At 41.1% G+C, this 16,492-nt stretch overlaps 2 protein-coding genes across 3 annotated transcripts in view; both read right to left on the bottom strand.

Moving 5' to 3' along the window:
• SPAG1 (sperm associated antigen 1) overlaps window positions 1–6,009 on the bottom strand; it is a 76,611-nt gene extending 70,602 nt beyond the window's left edge. Inside the window, exons 1-2 of the mRNA XM_054497641.2 lie at window positions 5,908–6,009; window positions 1,634–1,775 (exon numbers count right to left, since the gene is read on the bottom strand). Coding sequence (XP_054353616.2) covers window positions 1,634–1,773 — 140 coding nt within the window. The 5' untranslated portion in view covers window positions 1,774–1,775; window positions 5,908–6,009. The remainder of the gene's footprint in view (window positions 1–1,633; window positions 1,776–5,907) is intronic.
• A 3,968-nt stretch (window positions 6,010–9,977) lies between these two features.
• Window positions 9,978–15,510, bottom strand: POLR2K (RNA polymerase II, I and III subunit K). 2 transcript variants are annotated; one of them, XM_054497639.2, is made up of 4 exons: window positions 15,431–15,510; window positions 12,565–12,634; window positions 12,067–12,159; window positions 9,978–10,691 (listed from the first exon to the last, which is right to left on the bottom strand). In XM_054497639.2, exons 2-4 carry the CDS (start codon window positions 12,623–12,625, stop codon window positions 10,669–10,671), a joined length of 177 nt encoding a protein of 58 aa, XP_054353614.1. In that variant the 5' UTR covers window positions 12,626–12,634; window positions 15,431–15,510; the 3' UTR covers window positions 9,978–10,668. The 2 variants fall into 2 exon arrangements, with proteins under 2 accessions (XP_054353614.1, XP_054353613.1); XM_054497638.1 differs by lacking the exon at window positions 15,431–15,510 and adding an exon at window positions 13,273–13,375.
• Between the last annotated feature and the right edge of the window lie 982 nt (window positions 15,511–16,492).

The raw sequence follows: 16,492 nt of genomic DNA, 5'->3' as shown, positions 1-16,492 counted from the left end.
TTCAATATATTATCACTGAATTAGGCTATTCATAAAATTTCTTGGAACCAACATTATTATAACTGTAGCTTTCCAACTGTTTCATCCAATAAACTTTTCATTTTTATTTATCCGTCCTTTACCAAGTATACATGATAATATTCTGCTAAAAAAGGGAAAACAATTGATATTAATTTTTCACTTTCCATTTTAAAAATGATGCTGTTATCACATCAGGATCTGGCTGTGAACCAACAGGGAAGACAGGAAGCTAAAGGTGATGAAAGAGAAAAAGGAAAGAACCCAGTGATAAGGAATAGGGATAGAGGAAATAAAGAACCACCACAGGGTAAGAGGAATTCTAGATGTCCTGGAAAATAGCTCATGCTCCACAAGTGTCTTCTGCAATAGAACTCTGGTATCCAAATGAAAATAGCTCAAGAGACCCAAAGAGGCCCCAGCACTTTGGGAGGCCAAAGCAGGAGGATTGCTCAAGTCCAGGAGTTTGACATCAGCCTGGACAACATAGTGAGATCCAGTCTTAAAAAACGAAAGAAAAGAAAAGAAAAGAGGAAAGAAAGAAAGAAGGAAGGAAGGAAGGAAGGGAGAGAGAGAAAGAAAGAAAGAGAAAGAAAGAAAGAAAGAAAAAAAGAAAGGAAGGAAGGAAATCCAAAAGAGGTGTCACAGGTTGGTGGTACTCAGGACAGTGTTTCTTCAAGTGGGTTCCTTGAACACCTGCATATCAATCAGCCAGCTCCATTGTTAAAAACACATGTTCCCTGGCCCTACCCCAGATTTTTTGAAGCAGAATCGCTGGGAATAGGGCCCTCAAATGTGCATTTTTAACAACCACATTTGATGTATATTCAGTTGGACAGTCACTAGAATGGGGCTCTATCCTGAAAAGGTCCTAATTCCCTTCCTTCTGGTATTACCTGCAGGCCTCCCCACCACCCTCCATGTGATCAGCATGTGGCGGGTCACCCTCCTTTGTTGTCAGGTGATATGAAGTGGGAAAGTGCCACCAGCCTAGTCTGGTGAGATAAGCTTACCTCCTAATAGCTTATTTTATTTTATTTTTATTTTTTTATTTTTTTATTTTTTGAGACTGTCACCCAGGCTGGAGTGCGGTGGCACAACCAGGGATCACTATAGCCTCCAAGGCCCAAGCAATCCTCCCACCTCAGCCTTCTGAGTAGCTGGGACTACAGGCCAAGATAATTTTTGTATTTTTTGTAGAGATAGGATTTCACCCTGTTGCTCAGGCTGGTCTTGAACTCCTGAGCTCAAATGATCCACCTGCTTCAGCCTCCCAAAGTGCTGGGGTTGCAGGCGTGAGCCATCACACCCCATCCTAATGGCTGCTTTCACAGTTACTTTACCTTCTCCTAGAAAATGTAGAGAAGGCAAGAAAAATGCTCTCCTGGATATTAATTAGCCTAAGCTCATGCTGGCAGTAGACCTATGTGGAACTCTCCAAACTAACCATAGGATCAAAACCAGTTTTGGGACCTACCATGCATGGGCAAAAACAACAATCTCAATATTTGAGAATTTTCTTTGATATTTCTAATGTAGCTTTTACCTTTAGAAAGTAACAACAAGATAATTAAAACTGTCATACTAAAACATGTAATGATTTTAAAATGCTTACCTGAGCACGCAAAGAATTTTTTCCAGATGTTTAACATCTGAACATTTTTCAATGTATTTGAAATCCAGATGTTCAATGGGAATTTTAAATGTTTTTGTTGTTCCAAAGCCCCACAATGATGGATAATCTTTGGTGGTCATAGCTGAAATACAATATTTAAAAGTTATTGATCTAATGTATAAATAATACTCAATTTGGATAGTGGTAACCATGTAGGTACTTCTTTGTATTTTTTGAATTTTTAAAAATTTTTTGTAGAGACAGGGTCTCCCTATGTTGCCCAGGCTGGTCTCTAACTTCTGGCCTCAAGCAATTCTCCTGCTTCAGCCTCCCAGAGTGCTGGGATTATGGGCATGAGCCATTGTGCCTGTCCTGCTTAGGTGTTCCTGGACCAAACTGAGAGTTGGCCTGCTAGTTTTGTGGCCCAATAACGAGACGCAGATGAACTGAGGAGGAAGACAGTATTTATTTCTGCAACTGGTTACAGGGAGAAGGCCTGGAAATTATTGCCAGACCAACTCAAAATTACAAAGTTTTCCAGAGCTTATATACCTTCTAAGCCATATGTCCATGTGTAAGAGTGCATTCATCTAAAGACATAAGTGATTAACTTCTTTTAATCTATATCTAAAGTCTGAGTCCTGAAGACCTTCCTCTGGGGTCTCAGTAAATTCACTTAATTTAAATGGGTCCAGATGCTGGGGCAATTACCCTTTTCTTGTCTCCTGCTAAATCACAGAGGTTTGGGGAGTTCCTTCAGACCCTCCATAAACTTGCTTGTGGAGGTCTGGGGAGTTTCTTCAGACCCACAGTAAAACTTGTTTAATCCTAAATGGGTCGTTAAAAATTCCTTTGCTATTTTGTCATGCTTTAAGGCCTAGGCAAAACTCTTGGTGGGCTTTTGTTACATCCCAGCCTTTGTATAAGGGCACTGGCTTTTAATATTTAACTTAACCACTCAGTCAGTACTGAAATCATTGTTATGGAGGCCTGTGTTAGTGAGACCTGGCCTGCCACATAGGTACTTCTGTATAAAAGGAGGTAGAGTGTTTTGTTTGTTTTTGTTTTTGAGATGGTGTCACTCTGTCACCCAAGCTGAAATGCAGTGGTGCAATCGTGGGTCACTGCAGCCTGACCTTCTGGACTCGGTGATCCTCCCACCTCAGACTCCTGAGTAGCTGGGACTACAGGCACGTGCCACCACTCCCAGCTAATTTTTCTTAGTTTTTTTGTAGAGATGGGGTTTTGCCATTTTCCCCAGGCTGGTCTTGAACTCCTGGACTCAAGTGATCCTCCCGCTTTGGCCTCCCAAAGTGCTGGGATTACAGGTGTGAGTCATCATGCCCAGCCCTTCTAGGTACTTCTGTAGAAAAAGAAGGTAGAGGTTTTTTTCCATGGAGGAAGTCAACTAATTTTGAATTCTCTGTCCCTGATAACAACAGTTGGCATTTATGGAGTTAAATTACTGTGTGCCATACACAGATTACCTCACTTAATCTTCACTTAAGCAAAGTTGGAATACAATGACAGAGAAGGTTGTGGTGCCCAAACTGCTTTTTAAGATTTTTTAATGTTAATTTTGAATGACCTTCTGCTGGTTTAGCTGTTAACATCCCAATCATTCTTTGTGATTCACCATAAACATAAATAATAACATCCTTTCTGTAACTTGCCTTAACACAATCCCTTTTCCCATTCCCTGCCTACTTCTTCTCCCTACCACACAATGAACTGTGTTCTAAGGGCACTCTGTACATACTTCTCTTTTTTTTTTGAGTTGGAGTCTTGCTCTCTCACCCAGGCTGGAGTGCAGTGACACAATCTTGGCTTACTGCCACCTCCTCCTCCTGGGTTCAAGCGATTCTCCTGCTTCAGCCTCTTGAGTAGCTGGGATTACAGGCGTGGGCCACCACGCCCAACTAATTTTTGTATTTTTAGTAGAGACGGGGTTTCACCATGTTGGCCAGGCTGGTCTTGAACTCCTGACCTCAAGTGATCTGCCTGCCTTGGCCTCCCAAAGTGCTGGGATCACAGGCGTGAGCCACCGTGCCAGGCCCTATACATACCTCTCTCTTAGCACAAATTTGAATTATGTTTATTTGTCTTCCCTTCTAGTTTGTGAAAGAACTTACTTTATTTATCCTCACAGCTCCAGGGCTAACATAATAAGTACTGCCTATACCCCTTCAGAAACATTCGCTGAATTTAATTGAATTGGGAATAAGGAGGGCTTGGAGAACATCACTTTAAAGATACTGCTGCTAATGCTAATGATAATAATAATAGCAACAAATATATAGTTTTTAATGTGTGCTAGGCACCATTCTAAGTACTTTACATATATTACTTCATTTAATCCCTCAATTACTGTATCGGGTAGGTTTTAAGTGACATTAGTAATAACAGTTAACATTTACAGAGCTAAATTACCATGTGCCATAGCTTATCTCACCTAATCTTCAAAACCTCTCTCATAAAGGATATTAATAATTACTCCTGTTTTACAAATGAGCAAGTCGACAAGTGAACTAAGGATACGAGTCTCAATAGGCTAACTACAGAGCCCACATACTTAACCACTGTACCAGTGATTTTCAAACTGCAGGTAGCAACCCATAAATTTAGTGAGTTGCAATTAACATTGTTTTATAATGAGATGGAACAGAATAAAAAATAGACTACCTGACATATAATATTAAAGTAAATATTGCTTTATAAAAACTTTTACTTCATGTCTATATAAATGGAAATTATGTGTGTATATAAATGCACGAGGTTACAAAGTAAACTATATTTCTTATTGTGGGTCACTGTCAAAGGTTAAAGAAAACCCACTGTACTTGGGCAATGATTTTAAAAACAAGAAGTAGCAATGGGTCTAATTCATAGAAGTATTTCTTTCAGCCCTCTGGGAGTCTGGTCATATATCAGACCTCTGCAGAAAAGGATGACATTGCCCACTTCTCCAAATTCCTGCCGGCTTTGACTTAGGTATAAGATATAGACGACAGTTCTTAGGCTTCAGGATGAGATCTAGCTGAGAAGTTAGATGTGGCTTTCACACCATACCTGCAGGGCCTACTGATGAATGGCTCCCATGACAAGGATAACCTTAAGGGTAGAAGTTACAGGAAAGCAAGATGAAGAACTCGTAAATTATTGATGCTGCCCACAATAGAATGGGTCACCTTAGGAGGATTTTTCCAAAGAGCGAGGAATCTTTGGTGGGAGAGATGTAAGCATCTAATGGGATTAAAATAGATTACCCTGAATTGAAGGTATTTTGCAACCCCTGAGATTTTATGATTTCAATAAAATGTGATTAAAAACACGTGAAATGATAGAGCCATCTCTTACCTAATCAAATGAATTTCATTCTGAACATCGTTTTAACATTTCTCTGAGAATCTTTTTTTTTTTTTGACTAATCAAGTGCAGTAGTGAGAAGGGGAGAAAGAGTACAACGAGGAGTTGGATCTATAACTGAACAATCAAGTGAGAGAACTCACTACCTTTGGACCAAGTCTCTCTGAGAATCCTTTTTGAAAACTACCATGGTTTTTTTTCTTTCTTTCTGTAGGATACACTTTCTCAAGACTACTGAATGTTCATCTCAAGTTCCAAAAAACAAGTTATACAATACTTTAGAACTCTTCCACCTCTGTTTGCAAAGTCTTTGTCTCTGATTGGGAAAACTTTCGGTCCTAGCTGGATTTAATTTCTCCATCATCCTGATCCACATCCACCTCCCATATTTCGTAGCCAGCTTAGTAATACCTCCAGTTCAAACTGCTCGGGCCTACTAACGCGAAAAGCTGGGTCTCTCCCACCCAGGCACCCTTTCCTGCATCCACAGGGCCGAGCGCCCCCTGCGGTCGGAGACCGAAAAGAAACGGCATCCTCCCGCCGTGGCAACGGTTTCTATGTACAGCGGCGCCTGGACCCGCCGGGACTGGGGAGCCCCACAGCCCAGCCACAATGGTCTCAGATTGCTCCCCAGCCCCTGGCTTGGGTCACCAGGGCTGACTGCGCCGGTGGACCCGGGAACTCCAGCGTTGCCACCACGCCCCGACACCCGCCACCGTCCCCCGCGGCCTGGAAAGCCCCGTGTGTTCCCCGGCCTTGAAGGACGTCCACCCCATGGCTCCCTCTCCCTCGCGGCCCACCGGCCCCTTCGCCTCCCTGCCTCGACCTCTCGCTCCCGCTCCGGGAGGGAAGGGCTGAGATGCGACAAGTCCTATATTCCCGGCCGGCAGGTACACACAGGCACTCACTGCTTCTCAGCGCCCCGCCTCGGGGAAGTCGCGGCCGCCGCACCGGCTCTGGCTGCGCTGCAGGTGCTGAGAGGGGGGCTGGTCGCCCGGCCCGAGCCAGAGGCGACAGGCTGACGGCCGGGGCGGGGACTAGGCCTCTGCCACGCCCCAACCCGCAGTCCAGCAGATCTGCCCACGGCACCAGGTTCACCTTCCCCGCCTTCACTGGCAGAGGACCAATCGGGCATTAAGAGTTGGTGTGAGAGGTCCACTTCCTCTCGTTTGAGTTTCAGTTTGTTGTAGAGAGTTAAAACGCTGGCGTCACCCGGGCGCGGGGGCTCACGCCTGTAATCCTAGCACTTTGGGAGGCCGAGGCGGGAGGATGGCTTGAGGCCAGGAGTTCGAGATCAGCCTGGGCAACACAGTGAGACCCTGCCTCTACTATATATATATATATATATATTTATACTTTTTTAAAATTTTTATTGTATTTATGTATTTTTTTTTTTTGGAGACAGAGTCTCACTCTGTCACCCAGGCTGGAGTGCAGTGGCGTGATCTTGGCTCATTGCAACCTCTGCCTCCCGGGTTCAAGCGATTCTCTTGCCTCAGGCTCCTGAGTAGCTAGGATTACAGGCGCCCGCCACCATGCCCGGCTAATTTTTTTGCATTTTTAGTAGAGATGGGTTTCACCGTGTTGGCCAGGCTGGTCTTGAACTCCTGACCTCAAGTGATCTGCCCGCCTCGGCCTCCCAAAGTGCTGGGATTACAGGCGTGAGCCACCACACCTGGCCCATAAATAAAATATTTTTTTTAAATGCTGTTACTGTTCTGTTATCCTGGACTGCTGTATTCTCTGCTAAGTAAATTGATTACTCCTATTTAACTATAAAAAATGTAATTAAAATTTCAGAGTGCATTGCAACCAAGATTTACTTACCTCTTCCTCTTTAAACAAAAGAGTAAATGAAAGACAAGATTCCCTCTTCCTTTTCATGAATTCCACATTTTCTGAGTACTGGTTATGAGTCAGGCACCATACTCAGCACAGGGATGAAAAGGTGAATAAGACAAAATACTAATACAATTCAGATGAATAAAACAATAGAGGTTACTTGTCAGGAAATTTATTTCAGTTTTATAATTTCAAACTAGTTAAAATAGATGATGAAGATCAAAGTTCATTTACAGTGCCTGGCAGTTCTGTAAATGTATTTCTCTTTCCCTTTTGCACTTAAATTACAGACCTGCAGTCTGCCACCAAGCACTGTTAGTGGCATAAATTCTAATGCTCGGCAGGACACGGTGGCTCATGCCTGTAATCCCAGCACTTTGGGAGGCCAAGGCGGGCAGACTGCTTGAGCCCAGGAGTTCAGACCAGCCTGTGCAATATAGTGAGAGGCTGGCTCTATAAAATAAATTAAAAAATTAAAAAAAATCACTTTAGTCTTCATAGAGATAAAAGAAGATACCATCCAAGAAACAAGGAGATAAAGTGAGGCCTGGTAAGGTCACTTAGCCAGGTAACAAGGGGTGGTGCACGTATTTGGACCCAAAGCCTTACACCAAAGCCCATATTGTTTACTGAGCTCTTAATTACTAACCAATCCATCAGTAAGTCCCATTGGCTCAATCTCAAAATGTAACCCACAGCCAGATACTTCTCACCACCTCCACAACTACAGCCCTGGCCCAGCCACCATTACCACTAACTTTAACTATTACAGACGGTCTGTTGTTTCTTTGTTGCCACCTGTCCTATATAGTCTATTCTCACACGACAGCCTAGTAATTCTTCACATCAGACCAGGTCACTCTCCTGCTTACCGTCCCAATGGCTTTGCATCACAACACCCTAAGTGAGCTGGCCTCTGCCCACCTCTGCAACCTTATCTCCTCCCACCATCCCTCCTGTCATGAAGTTTGAGTCACATGGGCTTGATTCTGAAGTGGGAACAAGATTAAGCTCGCTTTCCACCCCATGACTTTTACATGGAGTGTTTTCCCTGTTTCAGTAATATTCTTTCTCATCCTTCAGTCCTCTCTGTTCAAATAACCACGCCATCTAAACTTATTACACAGAGCTTATTTTAAGGGTGAGGACATGTGTGTATTACGTATTATGAGGCAACTTGTCACCCAGGCTGGAGTGCAGTAGTGCAATCTTGGCTCATTGCAACCTCCACTTCCTGGGTTCAAGCAATTTTCATGCCTCAGCCTCCCGATTAGCTGGGATTACAGGCATGTACCACCACACCCAGGTAATTTCTGTATTTTTAGTAGAGCCAGGGTTTCGCCATGTTGGCCAAACTGGTCTTGAACTCCTGAGCTCAAGTGATCCTCCCGCCTTGGCCTCCCAAAGTGCTGGGATTACAGGTGTGAACCGCCACTCCTGGCTTCATTTCTGATTTCATTTTTGAATTTTTCATAACTCCAATCTCTTAAGATAGCTATCTTAAAGCACTGTTATCTCTATACTCCCTGTGATTACTTATAATCGTAATTCCTCCCTTTGATAATGAAGCTGAAGTTAAAAGAAATAAAGTGAATTGGCCAGTCATTGAGGGGCAGGGCTGGATTTGAACAAATCTCCATTCAGTGCTTTTCCCATGGACAAGGATGTGCTTTTCAGTGTGTGTAGTCAGTAAGCAGTTTATAGGGTACCAAGTGATTTGCTAACATCCAGCTCAAGCTTACTAATTTTCATATTGACAGAGCACTAGTCAAAAGAATGTTTTAAAAGCAATTTTATATCAGTTTTTTCCTTGAAACTGTCTAGGTAGGCAAGAGGTAAAATTACATCTAGTTTATACATGAAGGGAGCACAAAAAGTTAAGTGGCTGACTGAAAGCAGTCTGAGTTCCAGCTGTAATACTTTTTGCATGAAGTTATTCTGTCCAGTTAACCAGATAACAATATTCAATTAAACTACTGATATGCAAAGGACTTAGTCTAAAATTAGAAGAGTTAAGAGAAGTATAACTATATTATCCCATAAGTTGGGGATTTATCTGTTTAGGGAACTGTCATAAAGAAATACCATGTATTGGGACTCCCATATCTAAAAAGTTCAAGAAGGAATATACTAAAATTATAAAATTATGAAAGCTCAATTTCATTGCCAGCCTGGGCAATGTAGTGAGACCTCATCTCTACTAAAAATCAAAATAATCAGCCAGCGTGGTGGTGTGTGCTTGCAGTCCCAGCTATTCAGGAAGCTGAGGTGAGAGGATTGCGTAAGCCTGGGAGATGGAGGCTGTAGTGAGCTATGATCATGCCACTGCACTCCAGTCTGGACAACAGAGGGAGACCCTGTCTTAAAAAAACAAAACAAAACAAAATCTGAGCATGGAAGTATTTCATATAGCATGTAATAAATTTATAGAATTTAATATATGAAGATGGTGGTAAAAATACAGGTTTTTTTTTTAACAAAATATTACGGACAATATTTTGAATGTCAAAGACAGACATAGCTATTAATAAAGTTGGAATACATCTAATCTTTAAAATGCACATCAGGCTGGCCAACATGACATTCCACAACCATGGAATCCTTGAACAGAATAGCGTATAGGTGTGCCATTAATTCTACATCCCAAAGATCAAGGCTGAAGACTTAAACATTTATCCAATAATTCAGTGTAAACCAATGCTCCCCTCCCCAGCCCTTGACTCAGGGTGTTGCTCTGTCCATCAGGCTGGAGTACAGTAGCGTGATTATGGCTCACTGCAGCCTCAAACTCTTGGGTTCAAGTGATCCTCCCACCTCAGGCTCCCGAGTCACTGCCTGTTCTTTTTATATCCTAAAAGCAGAACTGTTGACCTTAATGAGTGATTACACCTGGGAAACTGCACTTGGCTTAATAGCCTGCTTCATTCACTTTGCTTGGGGTTGATTTTGCCTTACAGAAAACAATTAAAGTTTCCCTTCATTATTCTGAGATTTAAAAGAGAATCAAGCATTATATGAAAATACAGAAAGGCCTATACCTAGTAATAAATGAAAAACTGAACTCAAGAAGACACGTGCATACTGACACCAAGCACAATGGTATACTTCATATCAAATGATACAGTGACACAGGACAGTGGTTTGCAATAAATTTATTTAATCAGAACTTCAGAGGGTTCTAGAAACCTGCATTTTTAACAAGGAAGGACTGCAGATGATTCTAGGTTTTGATTAAAAGTGTGGTTTGGGGAAGGAACTTTACCCTTTATTGTGTGTCAGATTACATATACAATAAAACAAAAAGTCATGTAATGGAACAAAAAATTGCTTTATACAAAATATTAGTAGATACCCAAACATAATATGGTCTTAAAAATAAAATCATATGTATATAGTTGTATTCCTAAGTACAGTAGTGCCCCCTCATCCAAAGTTTCTCTTTCTGTGGTTTCAGTTACCTGTAGTCAACCACATTCTAAAATAGGTGAGTACTGTACAAGAAGATATTTTGAAAGCAAGAGAGACCAACCACATTCACATAACTTTTATTACAGTATGTTATCATTGTTCTATTACATTATTATTAATCTCTTGCTATGCTTAATTTATACATTATACTTTATCATAGGTATTATATATATAGAAAAAACAGTGTATAAAGGTTTGGTACTATTTGAGGTTTCAGGAGTTCACTGAGGGCCTTGGAATGTATCCCCCGAAGATAAGGGGGAACTACTGTAAGCAAAATCGAAAGCTATACAACAATCAGAAATGTGAAGAGAACAAATCCAAATATAAGTGAAGACATTCCTCTGAATTCCCAGCATTCATCGAGCATCAAAAACAACCACTGTATTAATTTCAGTTAAGGACAAAAACGGTACTTAAACGTTATTAAGATTGAAGGTTTCAAAGTCACTTACTGTTTGCAATAAGCTGGTTTGTTATTTAACTTAAAATGCAAAAAAGAATGGAATTCACTATTTACTATGACAACTGGTTTTTAAATAAACTAAAAACACTTTCAATTTTTATCACCACCTTTTCCATAAAATGTATCAAAAAACACTAAAGCAGGCCAGGCACAGTGGCTCACGCCTGTAATCCCAGTACTTTGGGAGGCTGAGGTGGGCAGACCACGAGGTCAGGAGATCGAGACCATCCTGGCTAACATGGTGAAACCCCATCTTTACTAAAAAATACAAAAAATTAGCCGGGTGTGGTGGCGGGTGCCTGTAGTCCCAGCTACTCAGGAGGCTGAGGCAGGAGAATGGCGTGAACCCGGAAAGCAGAGCTTGCAGTGAGCTGAGATTGCACCACTGCGCTCCAGCCTGGGTGACAGAGCGAGACTCCGTCTCAAAAAAACCAAAAAACAACAACAAAAAAAAACACTAAAGTAATGTTAAAGGTGATAATCTGCCAATTTAAAATATGTGTTAGTTATATCATAACAATTTACTCTGTATTTTATTTTTCCACATGGGGTCACACTATGTTGCCCAGGCTGGTCTTGAACTCCTGCAGCCTCCCAAAGTGCTGGGATTATAGGTGTGAGCCACCATGCTGGGCCTACTGTCAGTATTTGAACAATTTGTATGCCCAACTTTTTCCATTAGGTAGTATACACAATATTTGTATTTCTCCTTGTGAACTTTAGCTTGTCCATGAACTCAAGCTCAAGAATGAATACTTATATAAATGTAGTCATGCATCCATAATGATGTTTTGGTCAAAGATGGAGCACGTATAAACAGTGGTCGCATAAGATTATACTCTATTTTTGCTGTACCTTTTCTATGTTCAGATATACAAAAACATTGTGTTACAATTGTCTATTCAGTACAATAACATGCTGTACAGGTGTGTAGCCTAGCAGCAATAAGCTATACCATATAGCCTAGATGTGTATGTATAGTAGGATATATGGTCTAGGTTTCTGTAGGAGTGATGAAATTGCTTAAGGACACAATTCTCAGAATGTATCCCTATCCTCAAGCTTGACTGTACAGAATCCCTAAAAAATAAATTTATGAGAACCAAAATCAACTAGTATTATTTAGATTATTTAGAGCCTATGCATTGGTCCATGAAAATGCTAATCATGTTTGTTTTTTAAGTACTGTAATCCAGGACGTTATCATTTTAACCAGAAATTAATCTTTATCAACCCCAGCATTATTCATTTCCTCCTACCTCATATTTAGAAAGCACAGTTAAAAGGATACATCTTTTAGTCCTTTTCTTGTACATTATTCTGTATCCACATTCTCTGCATCTGATTGGATCCCTAGATTTTATTTCATTTTCTGTGTGACACTCTAGAATTAAAAAAAAAAAATTACTCAATGCCTAAGAGGAAAATATTACAAATTATCTTAACTATATTTTTCACCTAAGGCAATCCAAAACACTAAAATATACTCAATCTCAAGGGTCTGCTGCTTTTATTAAATATATTAAATAAGAAAGAAGGTTGTAAGCCATGCACATTTCCAGGAGAGAGAATGAAATCTCAACGAGCTTTGTTTTTTTCTGTTAGTAAACAGAAAACCAAGGACGAACCCAGGTCTACTGACCTCAACGAGATTTTTTTTTTTATGGTTGCTAAAGTGTTCTACTTTATAACTCTGAAGACCAGTAACTCATTTAAGCAAAGAATAAATGTAACAATTTCAAAAAAACTTAAATAAAATATTCTTACTTTATGTAAGTGCTACTCTTACCTCCACAGATATATATCATTGGTTGCTGCTTTGGAGGTTGAACGTCCTTCTGGGTGTCCATTGTTAGCTCCTGAAATCACAGATTCAAATACTGAATATCTCAAAAGGGCTTCTCACAAGTCCATCCGGGCCCATTTTTCTCAGGAAAAGCTAAAAAGATCCCAATTCCTAATCTGTTCCTTTCCCCAAATCCTATGGGTTAGGTCTCAAGGACGAAACGCTCACACACAAGTATTGAGCGTTTACCCCAAACTGGACATAATAACTACTTCATACGTGTTAGGCCATTATAATCTTCATAACAATCCTAGGAGACATCACTCTTATTTTACAGATGAAGCAACCGATACTTAGACATGTTAATTTCCGCAGGATCACTCAGCTACTAAAAGTCAAAGGGATACAGATCTGACTGTAAAGCTCGCGTTCTCGTTTAACACAAGTTCTATTTTCCCAAACTCTAGCAGAAGTTAGCCAAAAAAAATTATATCCCTCAACAGGTGAACAGGCTCACCGAGGGAAGAACAATGAAATAACTCCTATTGGCTAAACATCTAAACTAAAAGAAAATAGGGAAAAAAGCGATAGCATGGACTGTATCCCCAGCCACTCTCAACTCTACCCCCATACTGGACCTTTTTACCCCAGGTGTCTTTCCAGTTTTGGCCCAAATATCCACCATAAACCCCAACCCGCCAATTCGCTTACCTACACAGCACGGAAAAACTTCTCACTCCGCGTTTCCAAATACAACCCGGCTAGCCTAGGTGTCGAGACCAACTTCCGGCGCTGGTACATGACGCACAATGCTGTTCCCCTCCCCCCCTTTCTCCCCGCCTCTTCCGCCGCAGGCGTGGCCAGACAGCCCGGATTGCGCAAAGGCGGTAGAGCAGGGGCTTTCTGTCTATTAGATTCTACGGGTTTAAGTGCCTGGTCCCCAGCTGTTTTAATTTTGCAGGAAAGCAGAGCATTTTAACAGTTACGCAAGTACAAAGCGGTGTGTGTTTCTGACTAACGTAGTGGTACATACAAAGTAACGCTTTTCCAGAAGAGTAGAGGGTTAGAAGAAAAACCGAGATGACAGTGTCCGAGAAGTACTAGGCTAGTCGTTACTCGGACGAACATAGAAGAATCGACTACACCAGTGATTTTCACGTAGAAAAACGCTTTTCCAGATTGTTTTTAAAAATTGTTTGATATCTGTACTGGGGCAGTGGGGCAGCTGCCTCCTACCTTTCTCTTGATTTTGTTTTTGCTTTCTGGCCCCTTCTCTCATAGGCTACTGTCACATCCCTCGCCCAGTCCGTTTACTTGTTTTAAAGCAAAGGCTAGTGTGACGGTAGCTACATGAACAACTCCCACTTAAATCTAAGAGATTTTGGTAGCTTTCGCTGTCTACTCACCCGCCCTCCGTTCTATGTGTTCCACCATAGAAGAACAAAACGCCCTGCTCAGTGGAGGTGCGTTCTTTCAAATATCAAAATTTCAATATGATGGATCAGTTGGGTTCAGAACGTTTACATTTGTTTCCTTTTTTCCCGGAAGATATTTTACTTAGTAGGGTGAAGAAAATGAAGCTACTTAAAAAAAATTTTTTAAAATAACTTGTTAATAACTATTTTAAAGTTAATGAAAGAAGTAGGCGTTTTTTCTTCCAACACGTACTATGTCTGATATTTTATTAAGCAGGTTATACTCCTTTCTGGCTCTCCATCCAGAAATCTGAGAGCTTTGAGCTTCACCTTTCACTTCCAGAAGTTCAAACTCCTTCGATTGCATCTCCCCAGACCAGCTTGAGAGATTTAAGTTGATCTTTCCAAGAAGATGCCATTTACAAACCTTTCAGGGAAACACAGCACTTCCTGGCTTCTTTCTTCACAGACAGGCTAACAGAGCATAAATATTTTAACCATTAGCCCTGTTACAAAGTACCTCTCCTCTTAACCAAAGAGGTGATCTAATACAAGAGGCACAATAGGCTTCCCTGTAAGAACTATTAGATGGAACCATTGTTATCCTAAGAGAAAGATGACAGAGTGATCCCAAAAGTCAGACTTTCATATTTACAAGCTATCTTGTATATTAACTCTCCAGTTGAAATATCAAGATAATTCTCGTGCAGAACAATTTATGGAGATCAGAATGGATCAACATATGTAGAATACAAATGGGTCCTGAGGTCCTACAAAAGGGCAAAGTAGTGACAAGTCATAGCAAGAAGATCCAGAATTTCAACAAGAATTCATGTTGGTGCTAGTTCCCAATCTAACATGCTCTTTCCTATCAGCAAAGACTGGTAGTTCTAGGATCACTTGGGAGTTTGGTCTGTGTAAGCTACACTATTATCAATGATAGCATTAACTTTTTCTGAGCATGTGCTACATGCCAGACATCATTGCATTGCTCTGTTTTAATGGGGGTAGTTGTCTTGCCATCCTGGACAACAGTGCTTTTAACTCTTTATTAAGAAGGTTATGGAGATGGAAGTTGCTATTTTTTTCCCTGAATCTCTGTCTTTCCTTTTTCCTTGATTATATTCACTTAAATATATCCAGATAGCTTGAATATCGTGGTAATTTGGGAAATCTCCCATTACATTTTATTGGATGGTCCCAAAAAGAAGCATCAGATTTTGTGGCAAGCAGGTAGGTTTTAGAGTTCTGAAGTCAATGATGGGATGACACCCAATGCAAGAAAGGAAAGCAAAGGGCTGGGCACCATGGCTCACGCCTGTAATTCCAGCACTTTGGGAGGCTGAGGCGGACAGATTGCTTGAGGTCAGGAGTTCAAGACCAGCCTGGCCAACATGATGAAACCCTGTCTCTACTAAAAATACAAAAAATTAGCCAGGCGTGGTGGCACGTACCTGTAATCTCAGCTACTTGGAAGGCTGAGGTGCAAGAATCGCTTGAACCCGGGAGGCAGAGGTTGCAGGGAGCTGAGATTGCCCCACTTCACTTCAGCTTGGGTGACAAAGTGAAACTCTGTCTCTAAAAAAAAAAAAAAAAAAAAAAAAAAAAAAAAAAAAAAAAAAGGGAAGCAAAAAGGCAAAAGACTGTGGTGAGTAAAGAATATGAAATTACAGCTCAGTGGCTTCAATCTGGGGTATGTAAGTAAAGCTCAGGCAAACTACATATAACTAGGTGTCTTTTTGCCCATTTTTAGGTGGGGAGAGGTGACAATGATTCTTCCTTGAACAATATAAAGGAGATATGATATAGTCTTTTACTCCTCAGACATAATAAAATATCTCAAGAAAAATAAATTAACTGGAGAAAAAAGAAAAGGGCAATGTTTAAATGGTTTTGGGGTTATGTGGATTTTATTTAACCATAGGCAAAATTCCCTGCCCTGTTTACATTGGGATGGAGATGGGGAGCAGACATTAACCAAAAATGAGTAGATAATATGGGATTTTAGAAGGTAGTAAACTACACAGAGAAAATTCAGTAGAATTCTGCAGGAGAATTGCAAATGTGGGGCAGGAAAGGGTAAAATGGCTGTAATAGAGATTTGTTTGAAGAGCTAGAGAGGGTACTATTCACTCTACCAGGGAGTGTGGGGGTAGGCTTCAGAGAGGTGCTGTCTTGAAGAATGTGTAATTCATTAATTCTTTACAATCCTACAGGTACCTCAAACTTAACAACCTCACAGTAAATGCATCTTATTTTCTCCCAAGCCTATACTCTTCATTCCCTCACTCCTTGCCCCATGCAGTTGATTCTGCCAACTGAACATGTCACGTCTTGGTTCTGCTCCACCCCCACTGCCTTCTGGAGAAATGCGGTAGCTTCCTACTGGTCTCCTGGCAGCCACCCTTGCCTCTCTTCATTCTGTCCTCCATTCTGCCACCAGAGTGGACTTTCTAAAATGCTCTTCAGACTCTTAACGTGCATCCAGAACTTTCCAAGACTTAGCTTCTTCGCTT

Source organism: Pongo pygmaeus, chromosome 7 (assembly GCF_028885625.2).
Source record: "Pongo pygmaeus isolate AG05252 chromosome 7, NHGRI_mPonPyg2-v2.0_pri, whole genome shotgun sequence".
In the NCBI taxonomy this organism is placed as follows: Eukaryota; Metazoa; Chordata; class Mammalia; order Primates; family Hominidae; genus Pongo; species Pongo pygmaeus.
This window is presented reverse-complemented; position numbering and strand designations above follow the sequence as displayed.

Bases quoted from the DNA above. Each gene is read 5' to 3' on its own strand.
- POLR2K (XM_054497639.2), bottom strand. From the start codon at position 12,625: ATGGACACCCAGAAGGACGTTCAACCTCCAAAGCAGCAACCAATGATA. The intron at 12,160-12,564 runs GTAAGAGTAGCA...TTTTAATTCTAG, and splicing joins AATGATATATATCTGTGGAG to AGTGTCACACAGAAAATGAA. The intron at 10,692-12,066 runs GTATCCTTTTAA...AAATTAATACAG, and splicing joins CAAGAAAAGGACTAAAAGAT to TGGTTGTTTTTGATGCTCGA.